Genomic DNA, 21,461 nt, shown 5'->3' on the forward strand with positions numbered 1-21,461 from the left:
GGAGAGTCTGTTAAGTATGGCCGGACGCCATGGGCCATACCTCACCCCCCTCCTTCTCTTGGTGCGGCACCAGGGGTGCTTACCTCGTCACCTCACTCTACCCCCTGCGCCGGAGCCCACGAGCGCTGGAGAGGTCATTCACTCTTCCGCTCCTCTCATGGTCGTGGCATCGGTTGTGCTTACCTCATCCCCTCACTCTACCCCTGCGCCGGAGCCCACGAGGCCGGAGAGGGTACTCACCCGACGCTCTCCCCAGATTCGTCGAAATGAGGATCGACTTCTCCTGTAGTGAACATAAAAATGCCGCGGATAAGCCGCGGTGCTGCCAGCGCGGAACAGAGCCGACCACAGTCGACCGTAGCCAGCCGGCCGCCGAGAGAGGGCCGGCGCACAAAGAATAAAGATCAGTTGGCACCGAGACTCCAAGTCCCACGCCTCGTCTCTGCTTGGCTCGCGCGTGCCAATAATTGGTGACCCGGACGTGATCGCCATGAACCAGCCAAGCGACGCCGACAGCCCCACGGTAGCCGTACTTGATGTCAAGCTACCTCCGTTTTGGACTGGCGACCCGGAACTTTGGTTCGTGCAAGTTGAGTCGCAGTTCGCTGCACGCCGCATCACTGCTGACAGCACCAAATACCACCACGTGGTGGCCAACCTCCCGCCTGCGACGGCCAGCGAGGTGCGGGACCTACTGCTAACGCCACCCGCAGAGAACGCCTACCAGACGCTAAAAGAGACATTGATTCGCCGTGTCCCACCGACAGAGCCCAAGCGTCTCCAACAGCTACTGCGGGAGGCCGAATACTTGGCGACCGCCATCCCAGCCAGTTGCTACGCCACATGCAACAACTGGCCGGCGACGCGACAGCAAGCGACGGTCGTTTAGTGCAGGAACTGTCCCTGCAAAGGCTCTCCACAAGTGTACGGATAGGCCATCCCGGCGTCGGGCGAGACAGACCTTGCCAAGATGGCCGAGCTCGCCGACAAACTCATGACTGTCGCCGTGCCCACAGTCGCGTCGGTGCACGCAGACGCACCGTCCGCCAATTGCTTGCAAAAGATGCGAGAGGAAATTTCTCGCCTCGCAGACACCGTCGCAGCGCTGCACTCGAGCGGAAACCAGCGACCACGGCAGCGTACCGCATCACAACCACAACAACGTAGGGTGTGCTGGTACCACCACAAATTCGGCAACGCTGCACGGAACTGTGTGTCGCCCTGTGAAAATTCGGGAAACGCCCCGGGCCAGCACTGAGGGTGACCAGTGCCCCCGCCCCGCCGGACAGTCACCCATCGGTTTTCTTCCTGACCGATCGGGAAAGAGGTGCTCGTTTCCTAGTCGACACAGGGGTGGAAGTTAGTGTCGTGCCGGCGTCGACAGCCGGCCGCAAACGACCGTGCGCAGCACCATTGCAAGCTGTCAACAATACGACGATACCGACGTACGGGCAACGCTCCCTCTCGCTGGACCTGGGCCTCAAGAGGACGTTTCGGTGGATTTTCGTCGTGGCTGACGTAAAATTTGCCATCCTGGGAGCGGACTTATTGCGCAACTTCGGACTGCTTGTCGATGTCCGCAACCGGCGTTTACAGGACCCCATGTCACAAGCAGAAGTGCGCGTGAAGCCATCCAGGCATCCACCCCTCAGCCCCACGTTCGTAGCACCGCCTGGCGCTACACGATTCACCGGCATCCTCGGCGATTTCCCCGAACTGACGCGGCCACCACAGGCCAGCGCGGCCGTCAAACACAATGTATGCCACCACATTGTGACCACAGGCCCACCCGTTTACGCACGCCCACGTCGCCTGTCCCCGCAAAAGCTGCAAGCAGCTCGACAGGATTTCGACCACATGCTCGAGCTCGGCATAATCCGCCCGTCCGCTAGTCCGTGGGCGTCTCCACTGCACATGGTGCCGAAGTCTACACCAGGAGACTGGCGACCCTGCGGCGACTATCGAGCCCTCAATCAAGCAACCGTGCCCGACCGCTATCCGGTACCTCACATTCATGATGTCACGTCCAGCCTACATGGTGCGGCGATTTTCTCCAAGGTCGACCTCGTGCGGGCGTACCATCAGATCCCCGTGGCTCCAGAGGATGTATCGAAGACGGCGATAACCACGCCCTTCAGCCTGTTCGAGTTCCTACGCATGCCGTTCGGCCTGCGAAACTCCGGACAGACATTCCAGCGTTGTATCAACGGCGTTTTGTATGGCCTCGACTTCTGCCATGCATACCTCGACGACCTACTCATCGCAAGCACTTCACCGGACGAGCATGAGGCGCATCTGCGATCCGTGTTTCAGCGCTTGGCGGAGCATGGCATCCTGGTGAACACGGACAAGTGCGAGCTGGGTGCCGAGAAGCTGACTTTTCTTGGCCATGTTGTTTCAAGCTCTGGCATTCAACCTCATCCAGACAAGGTTAAAGCTGTCGAGAAGTTTACACGACCCACCACTAAGCGCCAGCTCCGCGAGTTCCTTGGCCTTGTAAATTACTACCGACGTTTCGTACCTCGGTGCGCGGCCGTTCTACACCCTCTCCACCTTCTGCTGTCGACACATGAAGGTGCTGCTTGGGAGCTGCTCTGGACGGACGATGCCGAAGCGGCTTTTCAAGAGGTCAAGAGACACCTCGCCGACGCCACACTTCTAGCCTACCCGCAACCGGGAGTCCCACAGTGCGACATGGTCGACGCCTCGGACGCAGCTGTGGGTGCTGTCCTTCAACAACTCAACAAAGGAGTATGGCAACCGATCGCTTTCTTTTCTCGGAAATTGACACCCACCGAGCAGCGTTATAGCACTTTCGGACGCGAGCTGTTGGCCGTCTACGCAGCAATCCGGCACTTTCGTCATTACTTCGAAGGGACGGAATTCTTTGTAATGACTGATTACAAGTCTCTCACCTACGCCTTACGCTCCCTCAAATCTGATGGCGGCACGCACACAGCCCGTGAGCTGCGGCAGATGTCCTACATATCGGAATTCACCACGGACATTCGCCACATAAAAGGATTAGACAACGCTGTCGCCGATGCTCTGTCGCGCAGCCCAGTAAATGCCATCACTCACATGGGAATAGACCTCGCAAAAGTGGCGGCCGCTCAACGCGACGATGACGAACTGCGCCGTTTCCAGAAAACATCGACGTCACTCATCCTACAGTGGTTTCCTTTGCCCGGAGCAGGAGACGTTTGTTGCGATACATCTACAAGTAGCCCTCGACCATTCGTGCCTGCTTGCCTCCGTCGGGAGGTATACGCTTCGTTACACGAGCTTTCACACCCAGAAATCCGGGCGACCCAGAAGCTGCTCACGGCACGTTTCGTATGGCCTGGCATCAACCGCGATTCCCGACAGTGGACTCGCGAGTGTCTTAGGTGTCAACGGTCCAAGGTTCAGCGTCACACGGTGACACCGTTGGAGACTTTTCCAGGGCCAGATGCTCGATTCGACCACATCCATATCGACATAGTCGGACCATTGACACCTTGCCAGGGCCAAACGTACTTGCTCACTTTGGTCGACCGTTTCACGCGGTGGGCAGAAGCTATCCCGATTCCCGACATGACAGCCGAAACAGCCGACATGACAGTTGCTCGCGCTTTTGTCAACCACTGGCTATGTCGTTTTGGTGCAGCTTCCTCCATTACAACGGACAGAGGAAGCCAATTTGAGTCTGCGTTGTTCGCCAGTCTGATGAAACTCATCGGCGCCTCACGTATCAGGACTACGGCCTACCACCCGATGAGCAATGGAATGGTCGAGAGGTTTCACCGGCAGCTGAAAGCAGCACTTATGGCAAGTGAACATGACTCTTGGGTGGAAGCATTGCCTATCGTGCTCTTGGGCATACGCACAGCGTGCAAGGCAGATATCGACTGCAGCGCTGCGGAAATTGTCTACGGCTCGACGCTACGTCTGCCCGGTGATTTCTTTGCATCTGGCCAACAGCAAGCTCGCATTTCCACCAGCGACTACGCATCTCGCCTCCGTGACTTCATGAACAAGCTCCGAGCAACATCTCTGCGACAGCCCACAGCGAGGAGGACACACGTGAACAACGAGCTTGAGTCATGTAGTCACGTCTTTCTGCGGTACAACGCTGTACGACGACCACTACAAGCACCGTACGATGGGCCATTCAAGGTTCTCCGTCGTGGGCGGAAGACGTTCACTATCGAAATGCGGGGGCGGCGGGAAGTTGTCTCGTTGGACAGACTTAAACCTGCGTACATGGAAGCGCAGTCCATAACACTCACCTCCACCCCGTCACCTGGAACCCATACAAAAGTGCCTCGTCGCAGGGCAGCGGTTTCCACCAGGGCGGAAAACGCAGCCACGCCTGACACTCGCACCTACCACACGTGCAGTGGCAGACGTCTAAATGCGCCAAATCGCCTCAACCTCTAATCACACGAGTGTTTTGTCGTGTTGGTTCCGTTCGTGTTTTCACTAGGGGGAGAGTGCGGTAGTGAACACAAAAATGCCGCGGATAAGCCGCGGTGCTGCCAGCGCGGAACAGAGCCGACCGCAGTCGACCGTAGCCAGCCGGCCGCCGAGAGAGGGCCGGCGCACAAAGAATAAAGATCAGTTGGCACCGAGACTCCAAGCCCCACGCCTCGTCTCTGCTTTCCTCGCGCGTGCCAGTACTCCTTCCCGTGCCTGGTATTACAGGAGGAGGGGCCTTCTCTCTGTGCTTGTCACGTGTCATTGACGCAGGAAAGATCCCGCCCACACGATTGTAGAAGAGCCTATTTAAGGGGCTCCGAATTGTATACTTCATACTTCCTACTTGATGCCATGTACTTCATACTTGATACTTCATTCTCTTCGTATTTTCTTTCAACTACCTTTGAATAAACAGTGCAAGTTTCGCACTAGCAAACCGTCGTCTCGCCCTTGCTCGGTCGCCATGGTCTACCGGATGCCTGCAGCCCGCCGACAACGCTACGCTACCCAATAAGTAATGTCGGCGGAGCTTCGAGAGACAGGTCACTTGCAGTGGGATCGCCTACAAATGCAACAAACGGGTTCCCACAGAGGGATCGTCCTGAGGCGCAACACCGCACCCAATCTGTAGAAGTGAACGGAGAGATTTCCCAGACAGCCCGGGTAACATCGGGAATCCCCCAAGGAAGCGTTATGGCTTCCCTTTTATTCCTAATTTTTATAATGACCTACCCGCAAAACTCCCAGGAAACATTAGGTGATTTGCATACGGCTGCATTCTTTATCGAAATATTAACTCACATGATGACCACATAACACTAAACAACGACTTTGAAGCTGTGCATGGTGGGTCCACGGGCAGATGACCATCGATACCAAGAAATCTGCTGTTCTTTATATCCCCAGAAAAGAAAGTAACTCCAGTTTTATGTATACCATTATTGACGTGCTACTTGTATTCATGAACTTGTATTGAGTTAATGAACAGAAGTACCTCGGATTAACATTAACACACGACTTCAGATGGAACTCCCATATAAACAGCTGTACAGCGACTGCGATGAAATGCCTTTCCTTTCTTGGAAGACACCTCCGACTAGCACCACCCGATACAAACTTCTGGCTTATAAAAGTTTTGTCAGGTCTTTGAGTACGCAAATGCTATCTGGTTCCCAAACACTGAACAACTAATTAAAGAACTAGAAGGCGTACGAAGGAAAGCTCTACTGCATACACACAATGAACATAAACTAACAGACTCGCCCTCCGAACTACTTAAAAAAGCTGGAATCTTAACAGCGTAAAACCGAACAGTATCAGCCCCTTCTAAACTTATGTAACAGCTCCTACACAACAAGCCTAATACTGATACCTCTAGATACATCTCCAGAAATGAAACACTGTCAGCGCGACATAAACAAACATTGAATGAGTGCTCGTTTAATACCTATTGCTTGAAAAGTTCAGTCGTTCCTTTAGCGATAAGATAGTGGCATAGCCTGAGTGAATCCATTAGTAACTGCTCCTCATTAGATGCATTTGCTAATTCAGTGGACAAACATCTCTTCGCATTACAGCTCTTATTTACTTACTCTGGTTTGTTACCGATCTTAATAGCCTAACACTTTATTCTATAAGTGTTCTTTTTGTATGAGGCATTATAAGCATGGCTGCATCCTGTTTATCATGTCTATTAGGCGATTTATATCATGTGTGTTTTCAAGTGTTTTTTTACTTTGTCATTTGATTTCTTCTCTTCTCAGATTCTTCTTCGTTAGTTATATTGTAGCCAAATGTTGCATTTGTGATGGCATGCTTAATTCTTTTCTTTAGCGAAGCCAAAACCTTTGCAATAACACACTCGTGATTATATAATGTATTTATATTCTTTGTTCGCAAATACTACCACATGTACCTGCCCTTCCTGTTATAATCCCATGAGGCAATGACAGTATGTGAAATAAATAAACAAATAAATAAATAACAGAGTTGCTTGCTGTGCACATGAGTGACAGCCCTTATTCTGGGACGCCATTGGAGATAGCCGCTGCACGGGCGCGCGCCACCAAAGACCGTTGAGCTTCCAAGGTAGAGCAGCCGAACAGGAACTCCTCCCAAGATTCTCTAGTAGGGATGGGGTAAGGAGATGAGAAGGAGAGTGGAACAGCGGGGCACGAAGCTACGACGTGAAAGTATCGTCAAGGACTTTACAAGTCGGTTACGTGCCTGAGATTTTCCGGCATGAAGTGATGGGCGGCCGCCGTATTAATGAAAGTATTGGTCTGAAGGTGGCGTAGTAGTTCGTCCGCTTTCGCCAAACCACGCGCAGGGTTAGGGTAGAGTCGGCGCGAAGTGCGATAATAATCCAGAATGTCGCTGTAGCAAGTGAGGCTCGACTTGCCAGGATCCGACTCAGGACATGGAGGGGCAGCGGTGCGGAGGAAAGAAGCACGAAGAGCGGCATTCACCGCCTCGTTGCCGGGAAGACCTGTGTGGCCTGGGGTCCAGACTGTTCCGATGGAGAGAGGGTTGAAGAGCCAGGAGGCGGCCCGAAGAGGACTAGCCGCCAGTGAGGCAACGGAACCCTGGATGTATCGAGAAAAGGCAGAGCACGAATCTGTGAAAATAGTGCAAGTGGTGCGGTGGGAGGCAGCCAAAGCGATGGCAACCTCCTCCATATGAGTTACAGCGTCGGCTCTGAAGGAGAGGTCATCCACGTGGTGACCCTCGGTGATCACAGCGGCCGTGAAGTTACCTGAGGGTGAAGGGCCCGAGACGTCTACGTAGAATACGGTGGGGCGATCAGAGTGACCCACCTGAAGGGTAGCGGCCCGCGCTTGCCTGTGACCGCGGCGTTGTTCGGGATTCATGTTCCGGAGGAGTGGCTTCCCCCAAAGCTTCTGGCGGCAGAGTTCCTGTATGAGGGAGGGAGGGACCGCGTTGCAGATTGTGTTGAGACCAATTCTGTGTAGCAGGTGGCGCGCACAAGGCGTCTGCGACAGGTGAGTGAGATGATTGACGCGATCGGCTTCCCGCTGCTCCGCGACGGAAGGCGGCGATTGGAAGCGGTGGTGAGGTCCAGCGCGCTCTTGTGCAGGGAGCGGAGAAGTATATCCAGCTGGTGTTCGTGGGGACGACGCAGGCGAAGGAAGAGGGAGGCGTCGAAAAGCCGACTAGTCACAAACGCTTGGGCAACCGGAGGGACTGGGTCCCTCGGAGCCCGCCACGCTTGGTAGAGACCCGCCGAATCATACGACTCACTTGTTCGTTGGTGCGTCGGAGAGCAGCTATGGTACCCTTAGAGCCAGGGAGGACGAGAGATGAACCCCGAGAATTCGAAGGTCCTGGACCGACGGGACGGGGCCGGACGGGGGAGAAATCTGGGGTGGCGGTAGGCAGGAGACGGATAGGAGGGCCGATGCGGATTGGAAACATTGCAGGCTGCAAGAAGCGGCCTAAGTGTCCACTAGAAACGCCGCGTGTTGTAGGCGTTCCTCGATTTGAGCCGGAGAGCCGGTGTTGGTCCAAATTCGAATATCGTCAGCATGGATGGCATGGTGTATCCCCTTGACCTTGTGCAGGAGGGAGGGGAGGTTCTGCGTAGGTTCTGGAGTTGAAGAGTAGGGGTGACAATACTTCTCCTTGAGCTGTACCCCGTGTGCTTGGGGTGTACGGGGCGTGTGCAGTGGAATGGAGGTGGATGAAGGTGATGGTGCGATGAGAAGAAAAAGCGCGGATGTAGTCGAAAGTCTTCTGGCCGATGTCTGTGGTGGAAATCTTAGCGAGAATGCTACTATGTTTGGACGGGTATCATAAATACGCAATATGTTGAGAGAATAGAAGAGGTGGAGGAGTGTTCATCTTTGTTAAGGACGCATGGATTTGTTCTAGGATTGATGTTAACTTTCAGAATGCAGAAGTTTTAGCGCTATTAATTAACAAAAAAGTTGCATATATACTATGTGGCATTTACAGGCCACCAAGCAAGGATACTAATATGTTTTTGACTGAGATGAGCGCTTTCCTTTAACAGCATATGAATGAAAAGCAGTTAGCGCTGGGTGGGGACCTCAATATTGATATTGTGCAAGAACCAAGATCAGCAGTTGCTGATTACCTGAATTTATCAGCTGAATGTGGACTCATGAACGTAATAAATGTCTACACTAGAGAAGAGTACTTAGGAAGCAGAATCACAAAAACATGTATTGACCACATAGTATTTAGGCTGGCTAAACAATCATATAGGTCAGGCGTGATCAATCTAAAACTAGCAGACCAATATTTTATAGTAGGCGTTATCTTCTCAAAAATATGTTGAAGGAGTGGGTAGCTGTGTAAAATGGGATCTCTTAGACAACAAAAAAGTTGATGAATTGATCGAGAATACTAAGTGGTCGTCTCTATTAGCTCTTGACCACTTAAAGGCATACAATAAACTACTGGAAACATTTCAAGATATATATGATCGAGCTACAAGAAGTGTGACATTGAAGCAAAGAAATCCCGATCATAAATGGATGACTCATGAGACCTCTGCTACACAAAACCTCTGCTACACAAAAGGCCAGGCCTGGCAGAGATGCAGGAAAAATTCGGAAGATGATGAAAAAAGAAGAGAGTTTCGTACGCTACGAAACCTTGTGACCGCGAAAATACGACAGGCTAAAAGGCGATACTTCTTGAATCAATTCACAGTGAGCAAATCCGACGTGAGAATGACGTGGAAAATAGCAAATGAATTAATTGGAAGATCAAAACACGTCAGTATCGAGGACACGGTTAAAAAGAACTTTCCCAGCGAAAGCGCGCAGACAGTATGCGATAAGTTCAACGATACATTTATAACAGCTGCGGAAATACTGAGAGAAAGTAATGACAGTAACTCTGACGTGTACAAACCAGTTCGCACATGCGCACACACGGCCTTTCTGCCATCTATAAGTGAAACGGATCTTTGGCGCATCATGCGACAGATGAAGCTAATTAAACCGCCGGAAATAGATAAAGTACGTTTTCGAGATCTATACATCCATTTCAATGAGCTGAAAGATGTAATGCTAAAGATACTAAACAGCATACTTGAAACTGGCGTTATACCGCAAGAGCTAAAAATATCGATCATAATACCAGTCTATAAGAGCGTTAAAAATACGACTATACCAACTACAGGCCAATAACAATTTTGTGCGCTATAGCGCAAATATTGGAGAAACATATTGCGTATGTGATGCACTCGTTTTCTGAGAAATTTTCTCTGCACAATCCATGCAGCTTAATTTGGTTTCACAAGAAATAGAAACACAATCGCACTCCTGGAAGAATTTTCTGACTACGTTCAGGATCTTATTGAAAACACGTGTCACTTTAGCAATTTTCATGGACCTCACTAAGGCATTCGATACAGTAGACCACGCTCTAATGATAAGCAAGCTTAGTAGTTTAGGTTTTAGAGGTCCATTTAACAGGTTCTTTGCTAACTACTTTTCCAATCGATTACAGTGCGTTAGAATTGAGAATGAATACCGCAGCTATAAAGAATTAAAATACGGTGTACCGCAAGGTGGCACTTTGGGACCAATATTTTTTAATATTTACGTCACTGACTTGGGCAATTTACAACTGAACTCCAATATATTCCAATATGCAGATGACACCGCGCTTATACTAGGTACCGCCGAATACGAGAGAGGATGCACGTGCCTCCAAGACGATGTACATAAAATCATGGAATGGTTTGGGGAAAATTGTATTTTCGTCAATCCTCATAAAACCAAATTTTTATGTTTCAGAAATCCACACAAACAAGTAAGCCTCAACCGACCCTTATACTTGCACAAATCTACCTGCGGCACATGTGAATGTGTGCCACTGCAGACTGATTCAGTGGTAAAATATTTAGGCCTTTTTGAGGACGAGCACCTAACTTAGAATAGTCATGTGGAACACTTAAGCAAAAGTTACGAACTATGGCAGCTTTAATTTATAATTTGCGTGAGAAATGTCCTCTAAATTTAAGCATTACAATATACAAAGCATTAGTGGAGTCTGTTTTGCGCTATGGGATAACTTTATATGGTACATGCTCAGAATACAAAAGGCAAACGATTAATAAGCTTATCAAACGAATAGTAAATAGTATATCTTATGGAACAGTCTTACACACGGCTTCTGCAAAAAAAAAAAAAAATCTCTAAACTAGGCATACTCAAGCTAAGCGAAATGTTTCGGTTCTCAGTGGTTCTGCGGCACTATTTTTCAAGAGATTTCAGGGTAGCTGTCCACAAAGAAGTGACACTAAGGAAAACAGACATATACGTTAAGCCAAGAGTTTTCACAAACTATGCAAAAAAACGAGGAACTATTATGTCCCAGCGGTATTTAATGATCTCAGTGACGGTTTATGCAATCTTGTAAAAGGAAGAACACTGGTGAAAAAGATAAGAAAGTGGTGCTTAGAAAAAATGCAAGAATGACAATTCTGTGTGGCCTTAGGGCCATGCTCCGTTCCATGTTTACTCTTACGTCATGTGTCCAGTCTACTTATTGCAGCTTGTCAAGTTATACTTGCTTTTGTGTTCATCGATTCCTTTGTTTATATCTATTCTCTTTTTTTATGTCACGGAGGACGGTATCCTGCTATCTGGTTCTTGTATTGTATATCATTGAGCCTTGTAACTGCTGATGTATCCACCAGCTGCCAGGTCAGCCGACAAGCGCTATGTGCTTAGGCTGACCAGCAGATTCATGTGTATGAAAAAAACGGGCGAATAAAACTGTATTGTACTGTATTGTATTTGCCGAACATCCCCGAAGATCGAGAGCGAGAACGGCTTTCTCATTTTGGCGCCTAGTAGTCGGCTGTGTGACATCGTGGTGGAGCTGTAGCAAGGCGTCCTGTGTCGACAAATGCGGGCGAAAGCCAAACATCGCGTCGGCAAAGGTCCATCTAGCCTCCAGTTAGGCAGAAAGGTGTTCACAAACGATAGTTTCCATAAGTTTGCCGGCGCAAGAGTTGATAGAAATATATCTCTGGGCCTCAGTGCTAACCAGCTTGCCCGGCTTGGGGATGAATGTGATCAGCGATGCGGTCCATTCTGATGGGAGCGGCCAGTCTTATATCGAGTTAATGAGGTGGAGCAGCGATAAAAGCGCCTGGTCGGGGAGATTGGCTAGAAGGGACACTGTGATGACATCCTGGCTGGTAGCCGTGCGGCGTCACAGTTTCGCCAGCGCAGCCGGCAAGTCGAGAAGCGTGTATGGAGCGTCGAGATTGGAGTTGAGGGAAGCATAATATGTGTTTTCCGGGCTCACCGGGCCGACCACACACCAAATGTGTCGGTCGCAGAGATCCTTCGCGAGTTGATCCGTCGCGCCCTGATAGGCCTGCAAGGCACGACGGAGTTGACGCTGTGTTTCTCCACAGGAGGTGGAGGGGTCCGGAGGGCTCCGGAAGAGTCACAACTTGCTGTCATCTGGCGTGCTGCCTTCGTGCAGGTGTCATTCCAATTTGAATCGGCAAGCTGCGCGGACTATGCCGCCGCTTGTGCGGCGAGCGCCTTGATACGGGAGCGGAGCTTGCGATTGAACTCGTTTCGCCGCCAACGGCGTATGAGGCCGAGGCCAGCATCCCAGAGATGGTGGAGCTTTGGGTCAATAGCAGGAGTCAGGTTAAAGGTGGCAAGGGTCTGAGTGAGCGCTCGTTGCGTAAAAAGGGCATAGGATGCCCACGCCGCGTATTCGCCTGAATCAGGGATCGGTGGGAAGGGTTGAGATCTGAACTTGGTCCAGTCGCTAAGACGGGCTTGGCCCCAGTGTTGGCGCATCTTCTGTGGCGGTGTGACGGCAATGCGCAGCAGGAAATGATCGCTACCGCGGGTTTCATCGAAATTCTACCACGTAGCTTCGCCGATGTTACGGGTGATCGAGAGGTCCGGGGAAATGTCCCGTGAGACCGAATTACCGTAACGCGTGGGATGTACCGGCTCGGTGAGCAGAGTGAGAATGAGCGAGGAGATGAGCTCATTAAGCTGTAGGCCTCGGGTCTTCTCCTAGTGGTAGCCCAGTGAGGGCTGGGGGCGTTAAGAGGAAGCTTTAGCACGAGTGCTCCTATCTAAATACATGTAAAAGGAGAATTCATTTTTCTCGGCAACCACTGCACCAAAATGGACGAGCTTTGTTGCATTTAAAAGACAAACTTGAAATCTAGTGACTGTTGGTTTGGAATTTTTGAGTTAGGATATCAAGTCTCTAATAAAAATTGGCAAAAATCTAGAATTTTCAAAAAACTAAACTATTAAGTTTACAACTCTGTAACTCAAGAACGGGAAATGATAATACAATTCTGTAAAGTGCATCTAATAGTACATTTAAAGCGGATAAAATTGATATGTTACACATGAATGTATAAAAAATTTCTAATATGGAAATACAGCTTTTGCAGAACCCTTGTAGCCAACGTAACAAATTCACGTAAGATGTAAAATGATATAGCGAATTTGGCCGCTTTGAATGATCTAATGGACACCGTTTAGAGAATCGCGATATTTCTTGATGCAGAGCTATGAATTTGTAAACTTGGTGCTTCTATTTTTTTTCAAGCGGTCGATTACTTGAAAATCTTTTTAACAAAAGTCAAGGCTTAAATCGAAATTCAGCTTCCAAAAGTCACTAGATTTCAACTTTCCCTCTCAAAAGCAACTAATATCATTAAAATCGGTCCAGGGGTTATCTCAAAAAAACGTTTTTGCGTTTGACATGTATTTGAATATGCCGCGTCGGAGTTGGGCCAGAGCTAAAGCTTCCTCTTAAAATCGCCAACTATCACCAGGGGTTGACGGGCCGCCGTAAGCAAGGCCTGATGGAAGAGTTGCGTGAAGGAGACCCCCGAAAGGTAACGGGGGAGCAATACACGTTCGCAATATGAATTGGGGATTGGCCCTTCCGCAGAGGGAGCATTCATACCATGCTGTAGTAGTAACGGGAGGTCCATATCGAGATCGATCTGAACCGCCGTGTACATCTTATGCACGAGGAAGTAAGTGGTGGTGCCACCTACGGAGGGGCAGTAGCCGAAAAGGGCTGAGGTTGAATCAAATTCCTGGAGTGCCAAGACGTTGTAAGTTGAGAGTTGAGTTGAGGTAAGAGTTGAGAGTCAAGTGATTGGAGAAATAGGAAAAGGTGTCAGCGCTTTCGCCTGTTCCCGAAACCTCTGCATTTCCACTGTATGATATCGAAGCGGGACGACAGATTTGAATAGGGTGACCAATTGGTGGCCATCATGAATTTCATAGATTTTAGATGTGGTCCCCCATGTGCTGTTCGGAACCTTGGGAGACAGGAAGGTGGATGGAAACCGTGTTTCCCTGTGTCGAGGTGGTGGTGGCAACTTTGCGGCGCCGGGGAGCGGTAGCGGCACTACTTCGCGAGTAGAGCGGGACAGTGATATTCTTTATTTAAACTGAGTAATCGCCGAGGCCTGAATGGCCTGCACCACCTCAGCTACGATGGGTTGAACGGAAAAAGCGGAGATGTGGTGGTGGAACAGATTGTCAAGGCATTAGGTATTAAAATGCGCAGAATTGTGGGGAAGATGCTCCTCAGCTCATCACATAAGTAAGACTAAAGCAGTAGAATTATTTCGAGAGAAATAGCAGTATCATATTGAAGAATCGAGGTTCATGGGTCTGTCGCCAGGTGTAAAATGAGGTGTGTCGTTGCTGGTTGTGTTTATTTTATTCAATATACCCCCAAAGGCCCTCATTACGAGGGTATTACATTGTCGTCAGGGGAACTCATTTTCTTATTTTATTTTATTCATATTGTTTAAAAGGTGTTATAAGTGTCAGAAAATAAACACTTAAGAGATCTAACGCCCCTAGGCTTCCTGTTCCTTCTTGTACATCTTGTTTCCTTCCCTCATATTGATCTGCACTATTTGAGGAAAACTTCTTTAGATGTCAGCTAGCCAAAGCCGCCACCCTTGTGGCATGTGGCTTTGAGCGTGTGACAATTCTTATGCAATATTGCAGAGTGGGTATGGACCACTGGGTAGGTGCGCGAATATACAATAACAACAAAAGGACAGAAGTTGTGAACTTAGCAAGATAAAAGTGAATTTTGCTACAAATAATTGCAGAAGTTAACGTGAAACGCATCTCGGTATAGAGAAAGTATGTAGTGACATAAAAAGAAATGCTCCAGAGCGTTGGTTGAGCGGGGAGTGCCGAGCTACACAGAGGTTAACAAATTTGCCACAAGCAATTGAAGTCAGCTATGCAGAAATGAAGAGGAAACTGGCAACAGGAGCAGTGGAGTGTGGAGAAAGAATCTAAGTGGCCACAAATATTCTGCTGGAGCCTTCAATTATACCTAAGAGACAAATTAGAGGTTACGCTAACGAGACTACGTTACCGCATCCCAACAACTTCCTATATGCACAGGAGTGATTTGTCAGCTTCTCCTTTGTATATTTCCAGAAGAGGGTTGTAGCGCCAAAAAAGACAACACATACCAAGCGAGACGGGTGAGGCGCCACTTCCAACTGTTTATTCACCGCGTATGCGAATGAATATAAGGACAAATCAAGATAGGTAGCGAGAACCACACATGCGCGCGAGGGTTTTTACAAAAAAAAGCGGATAAAAGATAGGAGAGGCCCGCACGTATCTCACGCCCGTGTATCTAAAAAAGCAGTTTCATTCTTATAAATGCAGACAGATGGGGCGCTAACACAATCGCTACTGTTTCTTTTAATAATGAAGGCCTCCAACAGTTCACGGGCTGTCTGGTCCTTACTTCTGTTTAAAACCTTTGCTTCGTTCAGCCTTGCCCCACACTTAATCTTCCTTTCTTCTCCGCAGGCTTTACAATGATGCGGCAGATGAGAACCAGTGCCATTTTATAAGTCCCGATTATGTTCCGCTAATCGGTCGTTAATACAGCGGCCGGTTTGTCCGATGTACTTCTTTCCGCATGTGAGAGGTATTTGATATACGACTCCCACGGCACATTAAACAAGCGGAGCTGCACGTCTCTTTTGACATTCAGTTTTGTTTACCTTGTTCGGATGAGTTTTAACGCACAAGCCATCCAGTTTCTTTGGGGCGGAAAAAACCACAGGACCCTTATATTTTGTCGCCACATGCTTCAAATTGTGCGCTGCCTTATGAGTGTGCGGGATGACAACCGGTCTACTTTTACTTTTGGGGACCTCATCTTGGTCGCCCTTTTTCTACTTTCTTTCTTCAATTTTCGCAAGGCTTCAGCTACTCCGCTTAACATCGAGGTTGGAAAGCATGCTTTTTCCAACTTCCGAATCTGGGCACATGCACCAACTAGCCCCCCAACAAGTATTACTCATTAGTATATATAGTGCAGTGAACCGGAAACAATTGACTACTATCTCCCTGCGTGTCAACAGTTTTCTTCAGTAATAACAATGTTGGTCGAGGTCCCTATACGTCTCCATCCTGCTTTTGTTTCGAGCTACCACGTCAGGGTACAGGCACTAGAATGTTTGCACAGAGATAACAGTAATATTGACACCAACTGGCTGCCTTCGTAAAAACAGTAATCTTCTGATAAATATTTATCTGATTTTCGATTCACTCTGGCCCGATGACTGTTGCACTTTGAACACCGAGTAGGATACGCCTTTTCCCCAGTATGCTTTTTTCTACCTTTTATCGCCCCTTTTGCGTAAACCACCCAATTCTTGGCGGATCGCCCATGGTTGGTAAGTGCCTCTTGTGCAGAGAAAAAAGAACAACAACAGCAATAGGACCAGAGTGCACATTGAGCGAGCAGCGTTGATCTATGTGGAAGTGAAGAAGGAAATGTAAATACATTTCAGACACACACGCATATATATGGAGGTATAATGATTTTGGGTTACCTCAAGGTGTACAATCAGTGCATTTTACCCGTGCTGACATATGGGACAAAGACTTGGAGATTGACAAAGAAGGTTCAGAACAATTTAAGGTCTGCGTAAAAAGAGATGGAACGAAGAATGCTAGGCATAACGCTAAAAGACAGAAAGAGAGCGGTTTGGATCAGAGAGTAAAGGGCTATAGATGATATTATAATTGACATGAGAAAAACATCGGGCTGGGCAGGTCATGTAATGTGCAGGTTAGATAACCGTTGGACCATTAGGGTTAAAGAATGGTTACAAGAGAAGGGAAACGCAGTCGAGGACGGCAGTAGACTAGGTGGAGAGATCAAATTAGGAAATTCGCGGGCGCTAATTGGAATCGGTTCATGCAGGACACGGGTAATCGGAGGTCGCACGGAGAGCCCTTCGTCCTGCAGTGGACATAAAACATGATGACGACGACGATGATGACGACGATAAATAAAACAGCTAGTTAGCATTCACCGCCTGCTTTGTTTTCTGCTTCCCGTGTTTAAAATTTTTTGGTGTTGCTTTAAAAAGGAGCAATTAAAAAAGTTATGCAATCTTTGAATGAGAAGTTGTACGTTTTTTTCGTCACCCAAACTGCTTCAGGTGCTACGTGTGCAATTGTGTACGCCAGGACGCTGCATCTAAACCAGGATGCTAATTTTGCTCGCTGTTAATAGGTCTTTGTGTTTGCCAGTTCACTCTTTCATTGTTTTTCGCGGTGTGTTGCACAGTTATAATTTGAAAGTGGATCGGTGGGTAATTTTCAAGCCTTCTAGACGTGAAATAGCGGATGTACCTGAAAGGAGTTATTGCATGGAATCCACATTCTGTAAACTTGACAAAACTCACTAAGGAATTGAAAATTCTTTATTGTTCCAGAGCTGTGTGTTTTTTATTATTATGAAGGTTTAGGAAATGCGGTAAAAGAAGTTTTCAGTCCCAAGAATTATTTACTGCTTAAAAGGTAAGGGCTTTTATGTATCGGATTTAACCATCATTTAGCTTCTCAGTATGGGCAAATAAATATAGCCTAGTGTGGATTTTGTACAGTGACAAGCCTGTTAATGCACATTGTGCTTTGTCCTACCCAAAGGCTTTAATCAATTGAAAAGATGTTTCCGCTGCTATTTAGGCGATCGGTGGGTATTTCCTTTGTGTTTTCGGTAATTACTGTTTGCACATTTTGTATGTTGTTTTATTGCTTTCTTGCTCACAGCAATATGCACGAAGTTACAGCTCGGTCTGCTTTATCTTTCGCTTTATGAGCTACACTTGTTTGGGAATCCCTTTAAGCGTGCCGGGGGTTTTCTAATACAAAAAGAAAACAGTAGTACTGAACTGTTAAGAAGACCTTCGCAATACACAAAGACATGCAGCATGACAAACAAACGCAACAGCTTCTTCTTTCAATTTTACGAGCTTGCGAGGGCACGGAAAAATTGATTTTCAGAAACTAAGTCTCGTGTACCAAGTGAGTCTTTGGCAGCAGCTTGCAAATTTTGGAATAATTGGCAACGTTTTCGAACAATCAGCGCTGAAAATGCTTCTGGAGAAACTCTCACTTGAGAACCACGTGGTCCTGCTTGTCCCGCGGGTCCTTGCAGTCCCGGCATTCCAGGCAGACCGCGGTCTCCCTGAGGGCCTTGTGGTCCGGGGCTCCCTGGATGGCCCGCTGGACCTTCAGCACCAGCTTCACCCTTGGCGCCAGGGAAACCAAGAGGTCCGGGAAGGCCAGCTGGCCCCGGAGCTCCGACCCTGCCAGTGTCACCGGTAGCGCCCTGCAACAAAGGGCCATCATAATCCGCACTTTCACGGGCTAGAATGGACGGGGAGAACTTATAAGAGACAGCAATGCGACTTTTCCTGTAGCAAGCTGCAAACTGTCTTGGTGGAGCTCAAACTTTTTACTATTCCGATGGACAAACATTTTATACACTGGAGGCGTTGTGCCATAATTTTAGTAACGCTTCAGGTGGTTCCTAGATCCGAAATGCGAACAACAATGCTACAGAGAGGCCGATACGCAACTGAGTTTCTGCCATGTACAAGCTCCGGCGGTATCTTAATGAAAACCAACGAATTTTTTTTAAAGTAACAAATAAAAACGGTCATCTTGACGGTCTGCGCAGCGAAAAGTCAGAACCTCTTGTTAGTGATTTCTTTTTTTTAGCAAAATATGCCGAGCAAGCTATTGGCATTACTAAAATAAAATATGATTCCGTCAATGCAACACCTGCGTTATTTGTGCCCCGAACGCATCAGTTGTGCCCCAAGCTACCATTTTCGGCGTTACTGATGAGGCAGGAAAAGACAACACACAGAAGCTACCATTACGATATATTCTTAAGAGGAGTATTCAATCGGCACAAGCTGGTTGGAACTAGTCAAGCTACATAGCACAAAAACAGGCTTCCGCCTAGCTCGAGCGTTCACTTATGTCGACATCATTGTCCTCCTCCTATCCTATCCTGCGGCAATATACCACTGCGCAAAAACCAGGACATATGGGCAGAAAAACACGCACACGCACCAGCGCTTACTCGCAACTCTCGCTGGCCTGTGTGCCGTTCTCCCCATTCATGATGTTTCTTTTTGCGTTGTCTCATATCGGATTGAGGAAGCACCAGCTCACCAAAATCAGTTTTATATTACCGGAAATCTTATGTCATGGAGAGAGAGAGAAAAACTTTATTTGGTTCCTTCAAGGATTTAGCGTCTCGAGGTCTCGGTCGTCTTGGGCGCCGGCGACTTGGAGCCTCTTCCGGCAAGGGTGGGCCCCTATTCCAGGGCTCCACTGAGCCTAGCTATCTCACTAGCGTGCTGCACTAAGGCCCTTTGGGCCGTGAGCTCGCAGCTGGTAAGCCGAGTCTCCCATTGGCTCGCACTCGGGTTATTGTGTTGGTGGAATGATTTATTGTGTTTACATTCCCATGTGGCATGATATAGTGTGGGTGTGGCGCCGCACCATGGGCAGGTGTCTCTGTATTGGGTTGGGTACATTTTGTTTAGAATGTATAAATTTGGGAAGGAGTTTGTCTGCAATCTGCGCCAACTCGTTGCTTCCTCCTTCGTTAGAGCTTTGTGCGGTGGGGGATATTTGGCTCTCGTCCCTCTGTATAAGTTTAAGATTTCTGTGTATCCTCCCTCGCAAGCGTGTGGGTGATACTCCGGGGCGCGCGACTGCTCTGCTCGGAACGTGGTCTCTCGAGCTAGGCTGTCTGCCCTTTCTTTACCCTCTATGCCTGCGTGGGCCGGAATCCAAATTAACTTGTGTGTAACGTTCCTCTCGGCGAAGTTGGCTCCGCCAAGAATTCTGAGGGCGGCTTTGCTAATCCTGCCCCTCGTGTAATTTCTGCACGCTTCCTTCGAGTCTGTTAGGATGTTTAGAGGCCTGCCTGTCCTATATCCTTCTACTGCCGCCAGCGCCACGGCAATTTCTTCGGCCTCCGCTGTGTCGACTGCCTTTGCCGTCGCACATGTGATCAGATTTCCGTCGCCGTCCACCACCACCGCCGTGGCCGTGCGCTTCCCTTCTTGCAGGTACGTGGCAGCATCCGTGTACACCGTGTTCTCTAGTAGCGCTAGTGTTTTTTCCACGTATTCTGCTCGCGCCTGCCTTCTGCTCTGGTGGAGGTTGGGGTCCATGTTCTTAGGTACTGGCCTAACGCTTATTGTTTTTCTTAAGCAGTCGGGCACGTCTGCGTATCTATCCACGTGTCCGCTCGTGTCCCGTCCCAGCCTAGTCAGGAGCGCTCTCCCTGGAAGAAACTTTATTGGGCTTTTCGGCATGCTCTACTGCTTTTTCAAGTAAGGTTATACCAAAAGGGGCACGGCAAATTTGTATGATTCAGAATCGGAATTTATTGTTAGAAGTTCGGTCAAATTTAGTATGCAGAAAGAGGTCCCATAGTCGAAGACTGTATCGGGACCTCCTGTAGATAAGTGAGCTTAAATTAGCAAAGCCTAGCTAATCGCTCAACAGAAGTCACGGTTGTGATTTTCTTGTTTCTGTCTATATAAATCCTGTTTCTTCAAACAAACATTTAGTTGGAAGTTAGCGCCTGTCGGTCGTACATGTTCTTCTTTTAGTCCGCGTCATTGCAGCGCTCATTTCTTTTCTTCACGATGCGTTCTGTACAATAATTAGCCCAGTTTGTTGTCATAAATATCTTGCTGTAGTCTATAAATCCTTTTACTTCATCGAATATTTCAATGGGTACTCATTTCATTAATATTCCTACGGAAGGATAAAAGACGAGAAAGGAAGAAAAGACGCTGGCTGCTGGGTGTTGTTGCTGGTCAGCCATCTTAACCACATTGAGTCTCCTTGAATATATATTGTTAATACAGTCTGTCTAGCAACACTCGAATTACAACTACAGCATTATGCGCGGTCGTCCACTCCAAACGCACAGGTGAACTACGTTTGCAGTTTCCACTTCACTACTTCCAATGCGTACGAACCAGCGCACAGCCTGCGATAAAGCCGAGATACTTTTTCGCCTATGGTTGCAACTTCAAATAGAGGACTGCTTTCCAAACTTGGGATTGCGAAGTTTCCAGTGGAATCACCCATTTCTGTTTAAGCTTCTGCATTGTGCACAAATACAGCTTTCTTTTCGAAACAGTTGCTCGTTTGGCTAGTTGGTACATGGTTATGCCACGAGAATGCCAGAAAACTTGAAAATGGGCAAAATTTGAGAGGCAGACATGGACAAAGCCACAGGAAGGTAGCTGTGACTACTTTCCAGTCGCTTTGTCTATGTCTGCCGCTCTATTTTTTTCACTTTCTGTTTTTAAGCCCTTATCCGTCTACTTTTTCTTGAAGGTTTACCGTTTATAGCGATCGTTGATGCTCGCATGCATTGGAGGCGCGACGATCGCATCATACATGGCTTCTGTGGTGCAGAATTCACAATAACTTTCAATAAATTTTACTATTCGAGGCGTATCGCTTGCCCCAGCGATAATAGTGACAATCAGGTGAAAACTAGCCAAGCTAATTGTAGAGAAAAGACGCCTAGAACTACAGGACGTTTGCTTTCGTGGCATGCGACACGTTAAGTGTGGCGTTTTACTTGATGCTTGAGGA

The 21,461-nt window shown here is 48.3% G+C and overlaps 1 protein-coding gene across 1 annotated transcript in view; it reads right to left on the bottom strand.

Moving 5' to 3' along the window:
* The window catches only part of LOC126529915 (uncharacterized), a 934,270-nt gene that overhangs the window by 193,602 nt on the left and 719,207 nt on the right, over window positions 1-21,461 (bottom strand). The window contains exon 35 of the mRNA XM_050177364.3: window positions 17,932-18,147. Coding sequence (XP_050033321.1) covers window positions 17,932-18,147 — 216 coding nt within the window. The remainder of the gene's footprint in view (window positions 1-17,931; window positions 18,148-21,461) is intronic.

Source organism: Dermacentor andersoni, chromosome 5 (genome assembly GCF_023375885.2).
Source record: "Dermacentor andersoni chromosome 5, qqDerAnde1_hic_scaffold, whole genome shotgun sequence".
NCBI classification, from domain to species: Eukaryota; Metazoa; Arthropoda; class Arachnida; order Ixodida; family Ixodidae; genus Dermacentor; species Dermacentor andersoni.